Raw genomic sequence first — 18,021 nt, forward strand, 5'->3', positions numbered from 1 at the left:
GCTCCGCAATGAATGCGCCAAGATATATGTCTACGTGGAGCGAGTGTAGTGTATGATTAACGTTAATTTATTTGCTATGCATATAATGATGGCTGTGGTCGATGATGAAATATTACGTGTCCAAATAAAGTTACTGGCCGCTAAGCACTATGGCTTTCTCTCTCGCTATCTCTCTCTCTCCCTCTCCCACGCGCGCGCGCGCGCGCGCGTGTGTGTGTGTGTGTGTGTGTGTGTGTGTGTGTGTGTGTGTGTGTGTGTGTGTGTGTGTAAGAGAGAGAGACAGTGTAATTGTCCTTGATGCGCTCATTGGTGCATCCCTCTACCGTGTCACAAATTTTGGTGGATTATCCCCGATCTGTCCAGCATCAGGTGTTGAAGTACCACTCCACTCTCTCACGGAATCAATATGCAGGTATAGGACCTTCGAGAACAGTCGACGAACTTTCAAAGAGAAAAAAAGAACAACTCTTAACTCTCAACTTTATTTATTATTTCTCCTGTGCCTGCTTCTACAATGCAAGCCTATACTTCTAAAGAGTCCAACAAGCTGATGTCCTCAATATTGCCAACGTTTTTCTTGATGACGTTTCTGCTGATGAAGGGACTAGGGGCACCCCAGGATGTGGCGGGGGGCACCCCAGGATGTGCGTCTTGTGGCATGCCAATGATGGATAAGGGGTCTGAGGAGAGGCTCTTGGTTGAAATCGCCAAGCAACAGATCTTAAACAAGCTGCACATGAAAGCGAGACCAAACATCACTCAAACTGTGCCTCGTGCAGCGCTCCTCACAGCTCTTCGCAAGCTGCACGCAGGACGCGTGAGACCGGATGGCACTCTGGAACTGGACAACAACCAGCAAAATACAAAAGATCAAGGATACGAAATAGTGAGCTTCGCAGATATTAGTAAGTTTTTTTAAAACCGTGTAATGTGCGACCAGCTGTACTGTTTTGGTTTAATCTTCCATTATATTTCCATTGTATTTGCTTGAGTTATATGCGCGCTTGCCTCGAACGCGCGCGTCTCACCATATTTTACGCACAGGTTTGCAACGCGCTTGTCCAAAATCACGATGTCCATACCATGCATATCTCATATAGAATAATGGTACATGCATGGTGACATATTTTGTTCTGCCATATCACTTCCAACCAAATTCCTTACAAATTAAAGACTGTTTCCCAGCATACATAACGCAACAGAAGGCCTGTTTAATCGATGTTTGATGGTTTTACAGTTAGACACTTACAACTAGACACTTACACTGCAGTGTGATATATTTAGGGGAAATGCAGTTGCTTTTTGTGACTACCCTTTATATACAAGCAAATCCTAACTCTCTCTGCTATGCTTTCTTGTCTCTAATCTAGAAGACACAGCCACTAGTGGCATCAAGTCTGGCCTGACCTTCCAGTTTGTACAGGAGAGTGGCCAAAGCATCCAGGTGCTCCAGGCCTCACTGTGGCTCTATGTGCACTCCCCAGAGACCCCCCACAAAGACTCCCGCACCACCGCCCAGATCTTCCTCTCTGGAGAGGGGGGCTCCAACCGCACTCTTCTCCTGCAGAAGGTGCTGGAGGTGCAGAAGAGCAGCTGGCACACCTTCTCCATCACCCACACTCTGCAGGCTTTCCTGGACAGGGGGCAGCGCCGCCTGCATCTGGAGGTTAGCTGCCAGGAGGAGGGAAGAAACCTCTGCTCCCTGGGGGGCACCTCCAACACAGCTCACCAGCCCTTCATGGTGGCCCAGGTGCGTCTCCGCGAGGACGAGGCCCAACACCGCCTGCAGAAGCGCTCGTTGCACTGCGGAGACGACGTCAGCGTCTGCTGTAAGAAGGACTTCTACATCAAGTTCAAGGACATCCAGTGGCAGGACTGGGTCATCGCGCCGGAGGGTTATCACATGAACTACTGTATGGGCCAGTGTCCCCAGCACCTGGCTGGCTCCCCGGGCATCGCATCCTCCTTCCACGCCACGGTCTTCAGTCAGCTGAAAGCCAATGGGATCAACACCGCTGTGTCATCGTGCTGTGTCCCCATCCAGCGCCGTCCTCTGTCCATGGTCTATTTCAACTCACAGCACAGCATTGTGAAGACTGATGTCCCCGACATGATTGTGGAGTCCTGTGGCTGCACATAGATGACAGAGAAACAGAGAAAAAACATTAATTTAATGCATATGTCTTTAATCTTGATACTGTACATTTGAGAAGACTAAATCGAATTCTGAGTGTCCCTTTCAGCACACTCTCTCACGCAAGCACGCACACACACACACACGCACACACACACGCACACACACACACAGAGACACACACACACACGCACACACACACACACACACACACACACACACACACACATACTTATAAATGAATACATGTGAGAATATCTGACATGCCAATGGTGATTATAGTACTCCTTTGTTTTCTAAGTTGTACATGTTTTGTATGCTGTTGAGAGTCTGCTGTTGTCTAAAGAAGCAGTAAGATGAATGTAGTGCCTGTAGGTACAGACAAACATTTGCAACACATTTTTAGCTATATTGCCAATCTGTTGTGTGTTGCATTGACAATCCTCTCATACACAAGGGCTCTAACCCCCCCCCCCCCCCCCCCCCCCCCCCCCTCTCCCCACCCATTGTATGATGCCTGATTATTTCTGTCCCATTATAGCACTGTGTATGTACAGGTATAGTGCATACTGTACAGGGCAATTTGGAATTGAATACTAAAAGAGATTACTAATGTGAAATTGTGCCTTCCCTACCTATTGCTTTGTAATGTGAAATACAAATTGGGCATTTTGTATCCAATTATATGGGTTCTGTGGACAATAATCTCTCAGGTCCACATTGGACTTTTATTTTTGTCACTGTGTGGACAGGCAGATTCCATTAAGTTGTCACTGAATTAAAGTTCTCAGTGTAGCACTCATAATCTTTCATTTCTAATCTGTTCATCTGCTAATCCCTACCTATGAAAAGTATGAGAGAGCTAATGTAATCTGAGTCACACTTCCTATATGATTCATTATGCAACACTACACAACCGCTATAAACCCTCATTGTCTAATCCAACCCTGAGAACCTTCCAGACACAAGTAAGCAGATATGGAGAGGTTAAAATTGTGTGATCAGCACCTGCACTGTATTATTTGCTTAGATAATCAGTTGGGCAACCAGGCTGGGCTTTTGACGGCATGAACTCAAGGTTATTACACAGTGGCATGATGAGCAAACATTTAGAGATTGCCACAGTGTTAGGAAGTATGAAGGTCCATAAGATTGATGGGTCAATGGGCATGTGGTTTAGGGCACGTTGGAGTCTGCAAGTCTGAGGTTTATAGTTGGATGTAAATATTCAGCATTCAGGCTTCTTACCATCTTTAGCTTTGTTGTCTTTTACAATGTTTACACTAGGTAGAAATAGGTGATCAAGTTGAAGCTCTTCTCTGCTTTCTTGGCAATGGTCCATCTTGGCACCGTGTGTGGCGGCGGTATACTGAAGACTTCCCTAGCATGGCACAAGGCCCTATATTGCAGTACTATGCTGGCCCTCAGCAAGCATTTCCTGTAAACTGTCAACACCTGCGGACATTGATTTCATTCTGTTATCCTTCTGCAAACACTTCCTTCCTGTCCCAGGTCTTGTTGCGATATTGAGGTGTCATCCTTCCAATATGGAACCTGTACTGCAGTTGCTATGGGGACACATAGATTGTCTAAATAGAAAACAAAGGTTATGATGATGTGAAATGTTTTGAGAAAAATATTGTCATTACTACTTGTACTGCATGCACGGTGAACCATGCCCTAAAAGAAATGCATGGTCGACTTCAGAGATTATCCAAGAAGCTTATTATCTTTCATGATCAGCCATGATTTCTGCAAAATAACTTTATCAGCCTACTGTATATTTAAATATACAATATTTATATTAAAAATTTGCTCAGGGGCATTCACCATTTGGTAGTTTTGGCACTCTTCATGAAGCAACACAAAAGCTAAATTATTGTTATCTTTTATTTTTTGGGCCCTTTCTCTGTGTATGTGTGTTTCATTATATAACATCAATTGTGCACACAAATTATGAGGGAATTTCTGTATACTGTAACTGGTTATAATGAAACCAGCATTTCAATTGCATATCAATTCTAATTCGTCGCACAATTTATATTTTTATACATTATATTTTATCTACAATAAATCATTTATAATAACAATCAATTGTAAATAGTGTTGGTTATTGTACTGTATGCCATGATTGCATTGAAAATCTATTTTAAACAAATAAATATTTTGACATAATACTTTTTGCATAACTTATTTGATTTCTGCACTTTGGCAAGAAATTATCTCCCTCACATTTTTGATCTCATGTCTTTGGTCAGGGTCACCTCATTACCAAGAACAGTAGCTTACTGTACATTAGCCAATGTGTCTTTGGCAAAGCTTGCAGATAAAAAAACAGCACAACTCTGAGCAAATTCAGCTCTTTGTTTAATAACAGTACTTGATACATAATCATACATAATCATCATGATAAACACTAGCAACCACTTTGAAAGCACAGCAATAAGATTTAAATCTTTCAGTGTAACGTGGATGGGAATCGTGGTATCTCTCATAAACCAAAATCAATAGTGTCTGAAAGGCAAAGAGCGTGTTTGCTTGAACAAATAGTGGAAGTGATTTTATGGACTGTCTGTATTTGTCATGCAAATAGTTGTCCAATTTCTCTGGCATATCTACCTATCTATGTTCATATAATGTATCATCTGCTCCAGCCCCCAGAGGATAGGTCAGTGGGAAAGTTAGAAAATTATATAATCAGCACTGCACAAGCTGAGGGGCAATCTGGGATTGTTACATCCATTTTTTGACTTTTAAATGAATGATATACAGCAGAGTGGTTTCAGAGTGGTTATATTTCTCTAGGCCCATCCCCCTGCTGTTTACCAAACAAAGTGATGGGGAGAACGCTTTGTTATTGGTTGACTCTCAGATTGCCCTTTTAAAACATATACTGTATACAGCCAAAAATAAAAAGGTTGGACTGCAGAGAACACTCAATCACACAGCATTCATCTCTCTGTGAATTTCCCGATGTACCACAGCCAGACAACTATGACTGAAGTGATGATGATCACTTTAAAAGACATGCACTGCGTCCCAATAGTCTTTCCTCTATTCCCAGCATCCTCTCTCCTCGTTTTCCCCTCATTACACATTGGAGGAGAATATCTAGGGGAGAAACCTTGGAAGTTCTCTTCCAATGTGTTTTGAGAAGGAAGCAGAGAATAGAGAAGAGACTATAGTCACTGGAGGTGATGATATGCAATAAGCACTAGCTGTCTAGTTCTCTAAGTACAGGGTATACTGAGTGTCCTATAAATTACATTTCACTTATGATAACAAACCTATCCGAAATTCAGTGAGAGAATTTGTCAGTCATTTAAAAACTGACCCCAATGGTGATGTTTGTAGTGTGTGAGGTAAGTACACTGTCAGAAAAAAGGGTTCCAAAGGGGTTGTTCATTTGTGCCTGTAGGGGAACCCTTTAAATAACCCAAGTTTGGTTCCATGTAGAACCCTTCTGGATTCCATGTAGAACCCCTTTTGGGTTCCATTTAGAACCCTCTGTGGAAATGGGTCAACACGGAACCCAAAAGGGTTAGACATGGCACAACAAATGGCACCGCTACAGGAACAAATGATAAATGAAGAACCTTTTTTTGTACCAACTACAACCGTTATTTCTAAGATTGTACAGTTTACTGCAAAGGAGGACATGAGGTGTATGCGCTGACCCAGAAAGTGAATGCTCTGAGCTTTTAAAGGAAAAGGAGATTGTACTCCGTGACTCACTGATATACTGACCGAATGACCGAGAGACCCACTGATTGCTAAAACCCTAATCCATCACTCCACCTACAATCCCAATAATCCTCATGAAAAAGAGACCTTCTTGGTCTCAGTGGGACACCCTGCATCATTTAATAATTCAATAATCAATTAAAAAATACACATTGAATGCAAAGCCAAAATGGAATGTGCAATCATACTAGCAACTGACATGGCAACACTATGAACCCTGTTCCCATGCTGCAGAAGCTAGACACACGGTTTAATCTGTATTATCAGAGGGCGGTAGATCTGTTGACTCTGACCAGGGTTGATGATGTAAGGACAAATCCCTACAGTCAGTGAGCTCAATTATTCAATTACAGATCTGTGCTCAAGACTTGGCTAGAGAACTGGTACAATGCAGTCAGTATGCAACATGTTGTATCACCTGTAGTTCATGTTGCAACACAACATGAACTACAGGTGACTCTTGTTGTGTGAATCCAATCACTAACCTCCTTCCAACTCCAGTAATACAACAGTGATGCAGCAGAATCTTTACTTCACTTTACAGTACCATTTCCATTGGAGTATTTACTGAACAATGATATGGTAACAGCAGGTACTTTATTGTGCTTACCTCAAGTAATTCAACACAATTGATACAGTAACTACCTGGTACCAAATGATGATTTCTGGTGCCTGTTGAATCTAATGAATCTTAAAGAAATAAACAAGCATTTGTATGGTATTATTGCGTAATTACCACTTTGTCACGTAATGTTTCAGTATTGCGTAATTACCACTTTGTCACATAATGTTGCAGGCCAATCACACCCTTTTTGCCTATAAGCTGTCCTTATAGCTGCCCTTGACCATGCTCTCTCTATTTCAGCCTATACGAACCCCAACATGAGGTAAGAGTAAAATTAAATTATTTTTTAATGTTGTATTATTATTATTATTATTATTATTATTATTATTATTATTATTATTATTATTATTATTATGTATTTATATTATTATTATGTATTTATATTATTATTATTATTATTATTATTATTATTATTATTATTATTATTATTATTATCATGATCATGATCATGATCATGATCATGATCATTATCATTATCATTATTATTATTATTATTATTACTGGTGTCAGTAAACAGAGTATTCATTTCATGATAATATACTATTATGCAGATTCCATTTATCTGATACAAGACCTGAGGTTACAACTATAATGTTTGCTTAGAGAGCACTCTGTTGAGTCTATGTGCGCACTACTTAACTCTTAAATAATAAGGATGATCCCATTACGACAGACCCAGTTACCTAATATATCCATGTGTTACATCAGGGTAGCTAGCAGCAAAACTATATACTGCACCTTGAACTCCTCATGTTAACTGTTTCCTACAGCAAGTTGATCTGAAGTATTATAACCATCCTTGGGAATCAATTAATCGCAAATCATTTTACAACCAAGAATATGTGATGATGAAAAAGCAAATTAAATAGTAGATACTGTTTTTTTTTTAATCATTGAACAGTCTCAACATACTCTATGTCTCCTCCTGCCCTCTTTCAGGCAGAGCCATTGAAACCCAATTCTCAACTATTCTGCATATAGTTCCCTGAACAAATGTTCAAGTCCCTGGTTGGCCGCGGTGTTACACAATGTCAATATGAGCACAGCCTTGTATATACTGTGCTTTCTTTGATATGAGCCTATCTTTCCCATGTCCTAGACATTCTTTACAAACTGACTGACTACAAATAATGTACAATGTCGTTATCTAAACTCACCTTGCCTTCAAGGATTTTTTTAGACAATGTGCAGAATGCTATCACCACGTAGATAGGAGATGAAAATATATTTCTCTTCTGTAAATAAAAGGATAGATCAATACAGACATGTCGATTCTATTGTAGGAGGACCAATCAAAATTGTCAACATTGTCTGTTAAAGGCTAAATAAGTCCAAGGGCTCCAGTACAGTATACTGCCATGCAACCAACTTGTATTGAGGATGTCCTAACAAGAGTTCATACTCATTGCTAGTGATAAAGAGTTAATGACGATCACAGCTTGACACCAGGGTTGAGATCAATTAGGTTTAATGTCCAATCCATTCTTAATTGACTATATATCAATTCAGGTATCAACTAATTTCTTCAAATGGATCAAAATCTAAATGAATTTGACCATAGCCCTGTATCATCATTATGTTAATCATTACCATTATCACAATCTAGGAATTGTAAACAGTCATTAGCTGTTGAATTAATGAATTAATGACTTTATTTGACACATTTAAAATACAGAGTTGCCATTTGAGTGCAACAATACACACATTAAAAATGAAAGAAGATTAAAAACACAATAAAGTCTACTGACTTACCTATTGTGGTTCTCTTTAAGTATTGTTGATAGACAGTCATGTGTATTTTCTCAAATACAAATACTGTGTACAGTATAATATTTATACAGCACTGATCTCAATAGATTTTCCAATAGTAGTCATCTTTTGGCAGTGTCTTAGAGGCAAGTCAATCCATAGAAAAGATCCAGTCATTCAGGTTGAAGAGAATAAATCCAATCAAATAGATTCCTGCCTGTTTTAATATGATTAGGGTATTCTCCCCGCTCACATATTTCCTCTGTAAAATGTGCATATGATTTCGGTGTATTGTAAGTTTCTCAAAAACAACTGAAGTTTCTGTCAACTTGGCATAATAAAATGAGCTCTGAATTAACTTTGGTTAGATCGTGACTAACCATAAGAACTAACGTTTGGAGGGTTTCCCCCCCACATTTAATAGGCGATTGACCGTAGAGTCTCGGTGGCTTGTGGGTGACAACGGAAAAACGCGTGAATAGGAAACAAAGTAAGAGACACCTTTTTCATAAAACGTCTCCATATTAGCTGTTTGTTGTCCCCGCTCCGTCGAGACCTTGTGTGGTGCATTCGACCAAATTTAGTTTAATTAATAAGTGTATTTAAGGCCATGGAATGAAAAAGGTTATTCGCGCTGTGATATTAAAAATTCACACAACCATACAGGAGTAGTTTAGTAGACACTGGTCGTGAAATGAAAATGAACTTTTGTATAGGTACTTTTATAGGAGTTTTAGGAGTTTTTAGTCGTTGACCAGAATACAGTGAAATAGATATTGGTGGACTAAACAATCCGTTTAGTCGTTGACCAGAATACGTGAAATACAGTGCATTCGGAAAGTATTCAGACCCCTTCACTTTTTCCACATTTTGTTATGTTACAGCTTTATTCTACAATGGATTCAATTCATTTTTCACCCCTCATCACTCTACGCACAATACTCCATAATGACAAAACCAAAACAGGTTTAGAAATGTTTGCTAATTTATTAAAAATAAAAAACTGATCACATTTACATAAGTATTCAGACCCTTTACCCTGTAAGGTTGGATGGGGAGCATCTGCACAGCTATTTTCAGGTCTCTCCAGAGATGTTCAGGTTCAAGTCCAAGCTCATTAAACATAAAAAGACTTGTCCTAGTCCGAGACTTGTGATAGTCTCTTTAAGTAGAGCAGGCTGAGCTAGGTTAAATGGGATATGGTTTTAACATAAATTAGTTTGGTTAAATAATGTGTAAATTAGTGAAAATAGAGGAATTCACCCAGGTTGGCTGTGTGCATGCATTATTTGCGTGATATACTTTCGAGTTGCGTTGGGTTGGTTGGCAACAACTAGAGAGAGGTACTTTATTGATCCCAGAGGGGAAATTAAGATGTTACAGCAGCTCACATCACAAACAACAACAACAAAATAAAGTGACAATAGTCCTAGTGTTTAAGTAGTAAGGGCTGTATGGTGTTAAATGCACTGGAGAAGTCAAAGAACATGACCCTCACAGTGCTGCCAGCCTTATCTAAATGGGAGTGAGCTCTGTGTAGCAGGTAGATGACGGCATCATCCACACCAATGTCTGGTAGGCAAACTGCAGGGGGTCCAAGGATGTCTTCACCAGGGGCCTCATGTGTGCTAGCACCAGTCTTTCCATGGTCTTCATGATGTGGGATGTCAAGGCTACCGGTCTATAGTCATTCAGAACACTGGGGTTCCTTTTCTTTGGTACTGGTACCAGGCAAGATTTCCATATTGATGGGACCTTTTCCAGACTCAGGTTAAAGAGGCACTGGAGTACTCCACACAACCGGTCCGTGCAGACTTTGAGCACCCTCGGGCTCACACCATCAGGGCCCGCAGCCTTCCTAGTGTGGAGTTTCCCCAGCTCTCTCTTCACCTGAGCCATACTGATGAAGACACTGGAGTGGGGGGTGGTGGAGGGGTTGTTGGCTGTGGCAGTGGTGTCAGGGGGCAGAATGATGGGGGGCGATGAAGAGTTGTGAAGTGAGGAAATGGTGGGGCTGGAGGAGGAGTGGAATGGAGGGGAGGTGTGAATGGAGTCAGAGGGGCTGGAGAGGGAGAGGGAAGGGAGAGGGTACTGGATGGGTCAAAGGGGTAGGTGAGAGGTGTGAATAGGTCCAGACAGGGCAGGGGGGGGGGGCTGGTCCAGTAGCTGAGAAGGACTGGAGGAGCTGGGGGGAGGAGAAGGAGAAGGAGGATGGAGTGGAGAGTTGTTGGTGGAGCTGTGGGGAGGGAGGGAGACAATGAGCCCCCGGGTCAAACCTGTTGAAGAACTGGTTCAACTCATTGGCCCTGTCCAGATTTCCAGCCACTTGCGGGTCTCGTTAGCCTGCTTGTAGCCAGTATTGTTGTCCTGCAGACTGTCCTCCATCTTCCGCGTGTACATGTCCCTGCTCTCCTTCAGCTTTTCCTTGAGCTTCCTCTGAGCCCACTTCAGTTCTTCCTTGTCACCAGACCTCTGACAGATACCAAGGAACGTGGGGATCAACACAAAGGGTCCCAGAAGAAAACAAGGCGGAAGCAATAATAGCCCCTCTCTTGATCACGCCAAGTGCCAATGGGCCACAAGCAAAGTATGTTCCATGGTCAAGTGGAGACATGGAACAAATCTCTCTAAGCTTCCTAGGCTTACAAGTGGTGCAAGTCAATTTAAATGGAGAGTCTGACTTAGCGAGAGTAGCAACAAGAGGACCTGATTGCCTGGTCTTGGTGAGTTCAAGTAATGAGCAACATTGGTTACGTTGGTGCCGTGACCCTGATCACACAACTGATGTCTACTAGCCACTAGAAGAAAAGATGCGGAAGGTAATAGGGTAAAGGATGTAGCTAACGGAAATAGACTGCTGGCTTCCCATTTATAGGTGGCTATACTTAGGTGACTTCTTATCTACTCTAGTGACATAGTTTTCTTGGGAAGGCAATTGCAGGGGGTTTTAATTACATTACATAATGACTGTCTAGCTTGACAAGACAACAATGGAATACATGATGATAGTTTTAAATGACCTAAGCTTTTTTTTACATCTTAAAGTACTAATAGTGCTAAATGGCCATGATAAATTTGGTAAATTTGGTCCAAACAAAACCTTCTAAAAGCCGGTGTCGAGGAAGAGCAGCAAAGAGAGGGCAGCAAAACGCAAAACAATATGTTTCACCTTTAAATGACCTGAGCTTTTGTTTTATCTTAACTATTAGCCCTATTATGAACTTACATCCCATATAATGAACATGGCCAAAATGACTGTATATTCCTACACCAAGGAATTGTATTTGTCCAACACCAATGCAATCAGAATGGCTTGGGTGAGTGGGTGGGGTGTAGTGTTTCAACAAGGACAGGGGCTACTAGATTTAAATAGTCCATGATCCAAGGAGAACTTCAGCACAGCTCAGGGAATTAATGTCACAGTCCTTGTTGTTGTCTTAACCCTCAATCTCTCAGCTCTTACCACACACATTGTATGTGGAGACCTAATTTGTTGACAGTTAATACGTTGACTGCTTACGTACATGACGGCCAGTGCAATCTGTGGATGCTTCTGCCACCTGAGCTGAGGTAATGTATGCATGCAATAGACCACAAGGACCAAGCCCTTATTTATTGTATTAATTAGTTAGGGCAACGTTGATGTGTGTTGTGCTTTGTGTAAGCCCATTAAAGGACTAAGGACATACAGTGTTGTAATAGACAGCTTTATTGCTTGACAATAAACATTTTGTTTATTTATTTCCTACAGTAGCATAGCATGTTGAAATGCTGTAAGGATTGTTGTATATTCCAAAAATTCCCTTTGGAATCCAGCGTGTGATCATTTTGAGTATCCTTCATATTTGTCTACTGTTAACTATCTGTCTGCAATGTTATTTGCATGTATATGTCTGCCTACTTATTTTAATTAACACCATGATGAAGACATGTATGCCAAACTAAATCATTTTATTGTTATTGAAAAAATAATACCAAATATTTTATTATCAAAAACTGTGTGTGGCTATTTAATCAATAATATGTTTTTTCGATAGAGTACAACATATTTGCTGAATGTATTGTATCATGTTGTCAAGTTTATGATGTAAATTTGACAGTTAAACACTTTGATCTATGGGTGGGTTGTTGTGGTATACTGTACGTTTGTTTACTTACTCATGACCATACCTACACAATGTCATATGAACTGGTTCTCTGGAACAGGTTCTGGCATCTGCAGGGGGAAACTTTGGACCCATATCTATCAATCCAGATCTTTAGAAAGAGAAAATGGAGAGAAACACAAAATAGAGCACATGTATTTTTACAGCAGTAATAAAAATAGTATGTGTAAAATTATACATTTACAAATTTCCAAGAGCCTGTTTTTTTTCTCGTACAGTATTGAGCAGACTATGTAAATAAACCCCCTGCACACTGTGGGTTATTGTGATCTACAGAGCAGCTAGTAGACATTGTGGACAAGTGCTTGTGTCAATATATAGGCTAGATTTGTGAGTCTTTCTCTTAAAGTCCATGATATTCCCTCATTGACTGGCCTGCTCATTGTACACACACACTTTCAGTAACCCTTGATTTTAAACAGATATTTACTTAGAAAGTACTTGGAACCTGATAATTGCATAACAATTAAGCCTGCTGGTTCTTTTAAAATCACTGATTCAACTACCATATGTGCCATTTAGTACGTGGTCACTCCCAACTGTGCTGAATTCATTGAGGTATGTATCAGAGATTACCCCCTTGTTACCACTTAGTTACCAAATAGTTTCTTAGTAAATACATACATTTACTAATACCAGGTGAAACAAGGCTGTAAAATAAATGTTTACCTCACATGAACATAGCTGTGTTTGTATACATTAGCATGTGAAGTTGATGTTCTGTGTTCTCTGCTGTACCTTTTCTCTGACGGTGTGACACTGCCCTCTGGTGGTAAATCAAGCAAGGAAAGCTCTTTGGATAGATTTCTGGTCCACCTTTTGTGATAATAAAGCCATGTATTTATATGGCATATACATAACCAAATAGTGTGTAATCACTGTGAAGGTACTTACAGCATTGTTACACAGCTCTTACAATGGTGATACTTATTTTATTGTGTTATTAATTATACATTTGATCACGCATCAGACTTACCATGTACATAAATATCTGACTTTGGCACCTCAACACATAAAGTGGGATCTGTTTGTCGAATTGTATAGCCTGCTGGAATTCCAACAATGCACAAATCAATAATCAAAATAGTAATTTAATGTAGGCAACTTTTGGTGTTAAACTTATTTTTTTTACTATTATTTACCTGTGTATTGTGTGTACATGTGTACATGTGTCTTGGTAAAACTGTGTATATATGCTGAAGTAAATAATTTCCCATTGATTGACAAATGTGTAAAAGATTGTACTTTTCCTTGGTCCTAAGTCAAGATGTAATCTTATACAGGTGTAAATATGATAATTTTCATGGGGCTAGCTAATGATTCACTTACTTAAACACTTCCTATGTAATCCACTGAAATAGAGAATAATTAGCACTAAATACCACTAGATACCTGTAGAAGCATTAATTGCAGTGCATAGGACAAAAAGTATCAAATGTTACTGAATAGAACCTGGCAACCTGCAATATGCAATGTTTACTTTTTGATATTTCTTACTTTGATATTTGTGCGCTAAATAACTAAAAAGCATAAATGCATGCAATACAATGCCTTCAATGATTACTGCCTGCACCAAACCACTACAGTATCTGCATGTGTCTTACCAGTGAGCGAAGGAGTTGAGTAGTACACAGTACTTTGAATGCTCTCTTCTGTCCTCTCTTTTCTCTCCTCCCTCTGCTCTCTCCTCTCTTCTCCCTCCTGCTCCTCTCTTCTCTCTCTCTTTTCTCTCCTGCCTCCTCTCTCTTCTTTCTCCCCTCTTCTCTCTCCTCCCTTCTCTCTCCTCTCCTCTATCTATGAATGGCTATAGAGTGGAACAAGGTTTGGGCTGAGCACCTTTATAAGCTGTGGCCAGGGAGGTGCATCCATGTCAGCCACAAGGACCCCAAGCCAATGAAAGGAAAGACATATGCAAAGGACCATCTGCAATGGAAAAACAAATCCTCTAAAGGTTTCATGGGTTTTGCAGCACGAGGGAATGGTGTACAGCTGCCCTGGGCCTCGGTAACAGATGCACTCCTATCTCGCTCCCTCCTGACTGACAGGCCCAGTGTGGCCTCAGTGGCCTGGGGTAAACCAGGATAACACACAACCTCATCCACTAAAGACTCCATACTCACCTACATGTACATACAGTATAACCTGGTATGAAGATGATTTAGAGTCTGTTACTGAGGTGAAGCCCTCAGTGATACACAATTGCTTGTATGTGAGACACCAAACACACACAAGGTGCCATACTGTATGTTCTACTTAGTGGATTTAGGAAATGACAGACCTGACTCACATATGTGGTGTCTCATGTATAAGTCTAAAAACATATTTGAATATTTCCTCCTTGTGATTTATCAGTGTTACAAAATCCAGGTAGGTTTTTTTTAAATATGTTTTTAGGGCATTTCTGCTTTATTGGGATAGAGACAGTAGAGATTGACAGGAAGGATGGGAGAGAGAGGAGGGATGACATGCAAGATAGGTCGAGGGTCGGAATTGAACCAGGAACCTTGCGATTACATGGTAAGCGCATTAGTGTGCTACGCCACTAAGTGCCCCCCGGGTAGGCTTCTGATCAAGATCTGACCGCGAAAAGCTATGATTTTAGATCCAAATAATGACCCCAATACATTTGTTTGAGGGGTATTATGCAAATGCTATCCTAGTAGTCAACGTTAATGTAAGTTGTTTACTGTGAGCTATGTGATGACATTACAGGCTAGGTGCCAGTGAGGAAAGTGATGGGCAGATTGGGCATATTAGCCTTTGGTCTGGTTTATTACCGGCCCTCTCTGTAATCTGTCTAGTGCCGTAAGCTCTCTATGAGCTTCCAACTACTTATGCCAATGGACACCTGCAACTTCTTCTGACCTATTCACCGCTAACATATTCATTCACTAAATAAAGCAACTGCAACAAGTTTCTCCAACTTGATTGGATTAACACACAACATTGCAGTAGGCTACTGTACCTACATTGCAATATTTATTTTCCCTTGGCTTTCTACTCCACAACAGATGTTAATTACATTAGAAAGTTGAATTTGTAAGTCACAAATTGGACTGTCACCTCCTCGCCTTTCTGGTCTTCTCCATTTCTATCGTTCATCTTCCACACACAACCACAGATTCTTCTCCTTTCTGCCGCTGCCTGTGAGAAAATGGTGGCAGAGGAAAAAGATCAAAATGCTTATTATGTCTGGTAAACTGTATTGTGTTGGACTGAATCACTGTTGTATGTTGCATTACAGTACATTGTTTTTCAGCTGTTTGCAATTGTTTGGCTTACCTGACTACAGGAAGCTTTGTTATTTAAATAAATAAACATGTGTATTGCATGTGTTTTGCACATGTTCACGGGGGCCATTATTGTGTTCCTCTTTGATGCACTGTATCAGGCAGAGGCTTAATCACAAACATACAGGACTAGAACAAGGACATTTCAACACAGTGCCAATTATTTAATCATCAATGGTCAAAAAATGAACAAACACATAAACACACGCACAGCACAAAGAACTATCAGATGTGAATGTCACAAATAAGAACACAGTACACGCATCTCTATGGTCACCGTGAGCCCAGTCGCCTCCAGTGACTTGCTCTTGTAGTACTCTGCTCCCACTGATAATCTACCTCTCCAGTCAAGTCTCCCGCAGCCCACATGAATGAATGATACGTGCTCTGTGGGGATTTTCGGCCACATTGCAGACAGGTGAGGCATATGGCTCCAGCACCTGCGGGACTGTAAGCCCTGGTTGTCATTCACAAGGTGGTTTAATCACCAGCCTTATGTTCTCAATGGACTCAGGGCCTTAGTGGCAGGTCACCAAATGCTGGGGCAGTGAGTCCCATCTCTCACCAGTGAATGCACAAACATACATGCTATACTATATACATGCTCTTAAATACGAAAACATACATGCATATCAATTTACAGGAGGTCATTTACATGTGAATGTTTATCTATTTTTTTCTAATTTCCTGATTACATGATTTCAACCTTAATAAATAATACTAAGCTTGAGGTTGTGTATCATCTCAGATATTATTATTTATGTTTTCTGTCAGTTAATTATGCATGGCCAGTTGCCATTGGTAGACCAGGCCAAAAGAGAACATACTGAAATGAAAAATCAAAGTAATTTATTTAGGTCACACACATGGATACGTCACAAGTATCTTATACAAGAATGTCTGATTGACATGTTTTACAACCGTTATAGGTAAATATGACATAACTCATTATTTGCTTACAAATTATTTGTAAATCATCTATGTAGCCTAGCCGTTATACTGGGTTTACAAATGATCAATAACGCATTTCTATTAGATACGCTTAGCATGCAGCGATGATAGGACAAACTAAAGACAACTGCATTTTGGGTAGGTCTAATGTCCGCCTCCATCTGTCACAGTAATGCAGCCTACTAGTTTGTCAACCTACACCGGCGAGGAATGTGCCTTAAAAACCAGCGGCATTCCATACCTTGGTCCTAGACTCCACTCCAGGTTTTGCGGTGCACTATTAGTTCTAGTAAGCGATCAGCATCCCTGCTGGCAGACAGTGCCACACACGCTGCTCAAGAAAGGAAGGTTCATCTCTAAACGTTTTGTTTCTCATGATATTAAAAAGTTTTCATTGAAACCACCTGAAACCACCAATGGGCCTGCATGTGATCAAGAGGCTTTGATTATTATCATGATTATGATAATGCTATGATGATTATGAATGTGATTTATTATCCTATGGTTTATGATTCATACTGTTTTCACACTGTGATCATTCGGTCGTTTTCGGATCCCCTGATCTCTGCTACAGGCGAAAACTAAGCAGGCAGCATGGTCTTTTTTTCAAGAAAAACAAAAAGTTAACTTCCTGTTTCGGGGTGGTCCGCAGACTTTGAGAAAGAGAGGGAGGGAGGGAGTGGGTAGAGGAGGAGGGTTCGCATTCCCGCATTGGCTGTGCAACCAACTTCGGGCTTGCGGGACGCTTAGTAACCGAACATGGGGTTCAATTTTGTTCTAGATATAATTTTCGAGAACTACATACCACTGTAAAGAAAACTATGGGAAGCAACTTCTAAAAGAGGATAAAGACGTGTTTTAAACTCGGGAGGAAGAAAGACAGAAGTGGGGAGAATTCAACCACCTCCATCTGTGTGCGTCTGCCAGAAAGTAGAGAGAGAGGGAGCTTTATTGGAAATTCTCGAACCCCCAGCGGGACGATCTCAGCCCTGAGCTTCCAGAGCTCTCTTCCTGGGATTGGTCTGGGACTGGGATCCAGACGACAAGCTGATGCAGGCTATTTCAAATTAACCCAAAAGGTACTTTTGTTGTTCTCTACCCTCATTATTTAAACTATAAGCCGTTTTAGCTTATATGATTTTAGGCAATCTGGTGCTAAAAGTGTATCTGTTCAAATGTGTTTTTTGTGTTACCATGAAATATGCAATCATATTTCAAGACTATTGTCACAGTAATGTTACCTTGGGTTATTGTCCCAAGTCAGTGCAATCAGAGGTGAAGATGCGTGAGACTTTTGCGCATTGATAAACTGTATCCGCGGCACAGCTGTGAATTCATCTTGCCTATAAAACATGAAACGGC

At 40.7% G+C, this 18,021-nt stretch overlaps 2 protein-coding genes across 2 annotated transcripts in view; both read left to right on the forward strand.

Annotated features, from left to right (window-relative positions):
* Positions 1-580: 580 nt before the first annotated feature.
* Positions 581-2,140, forward strand: LOC310803021 (inhibin beta B chain; the record flags this gene model as incomplete). Its single annotated transcript, XM_083667659.1, has 2 exons — positions 581-905; positions 1,371-2,140. 2 exons carry the CDS (start codon positions 581-583, stop codon positions 2,138-2,140), a joined length of 1,095 nt encoding a protein of 364 aa, XP_083523785.1.
* Positions 2,141-17,449: 15,309 nt separating this feature from the next.
* gli1 (GLI family zinc finger 1) overlaps positions 17,450-18,021 on the forward strand; it is a 46,476-nt gene continuing 45,904 nt past the window's right edge. The window contains 1 exon segment of the mRNA XM_083667484.1: positions 17,450-17,738. The gene's annotated coding sequence lies outside the window, so the exon portion shown is untranslated.

The sequence above is a fragment of the Argentina silus genome (assembly GCF_951799395.1).
Source record: "Argentina silus genome assembly, chromosome: 4".
NCBI lineage: Eukaryota > Metazoa > Chordata > Actinopteri > Argentiniformes > Argentinidae > Argentina > Argentina silus.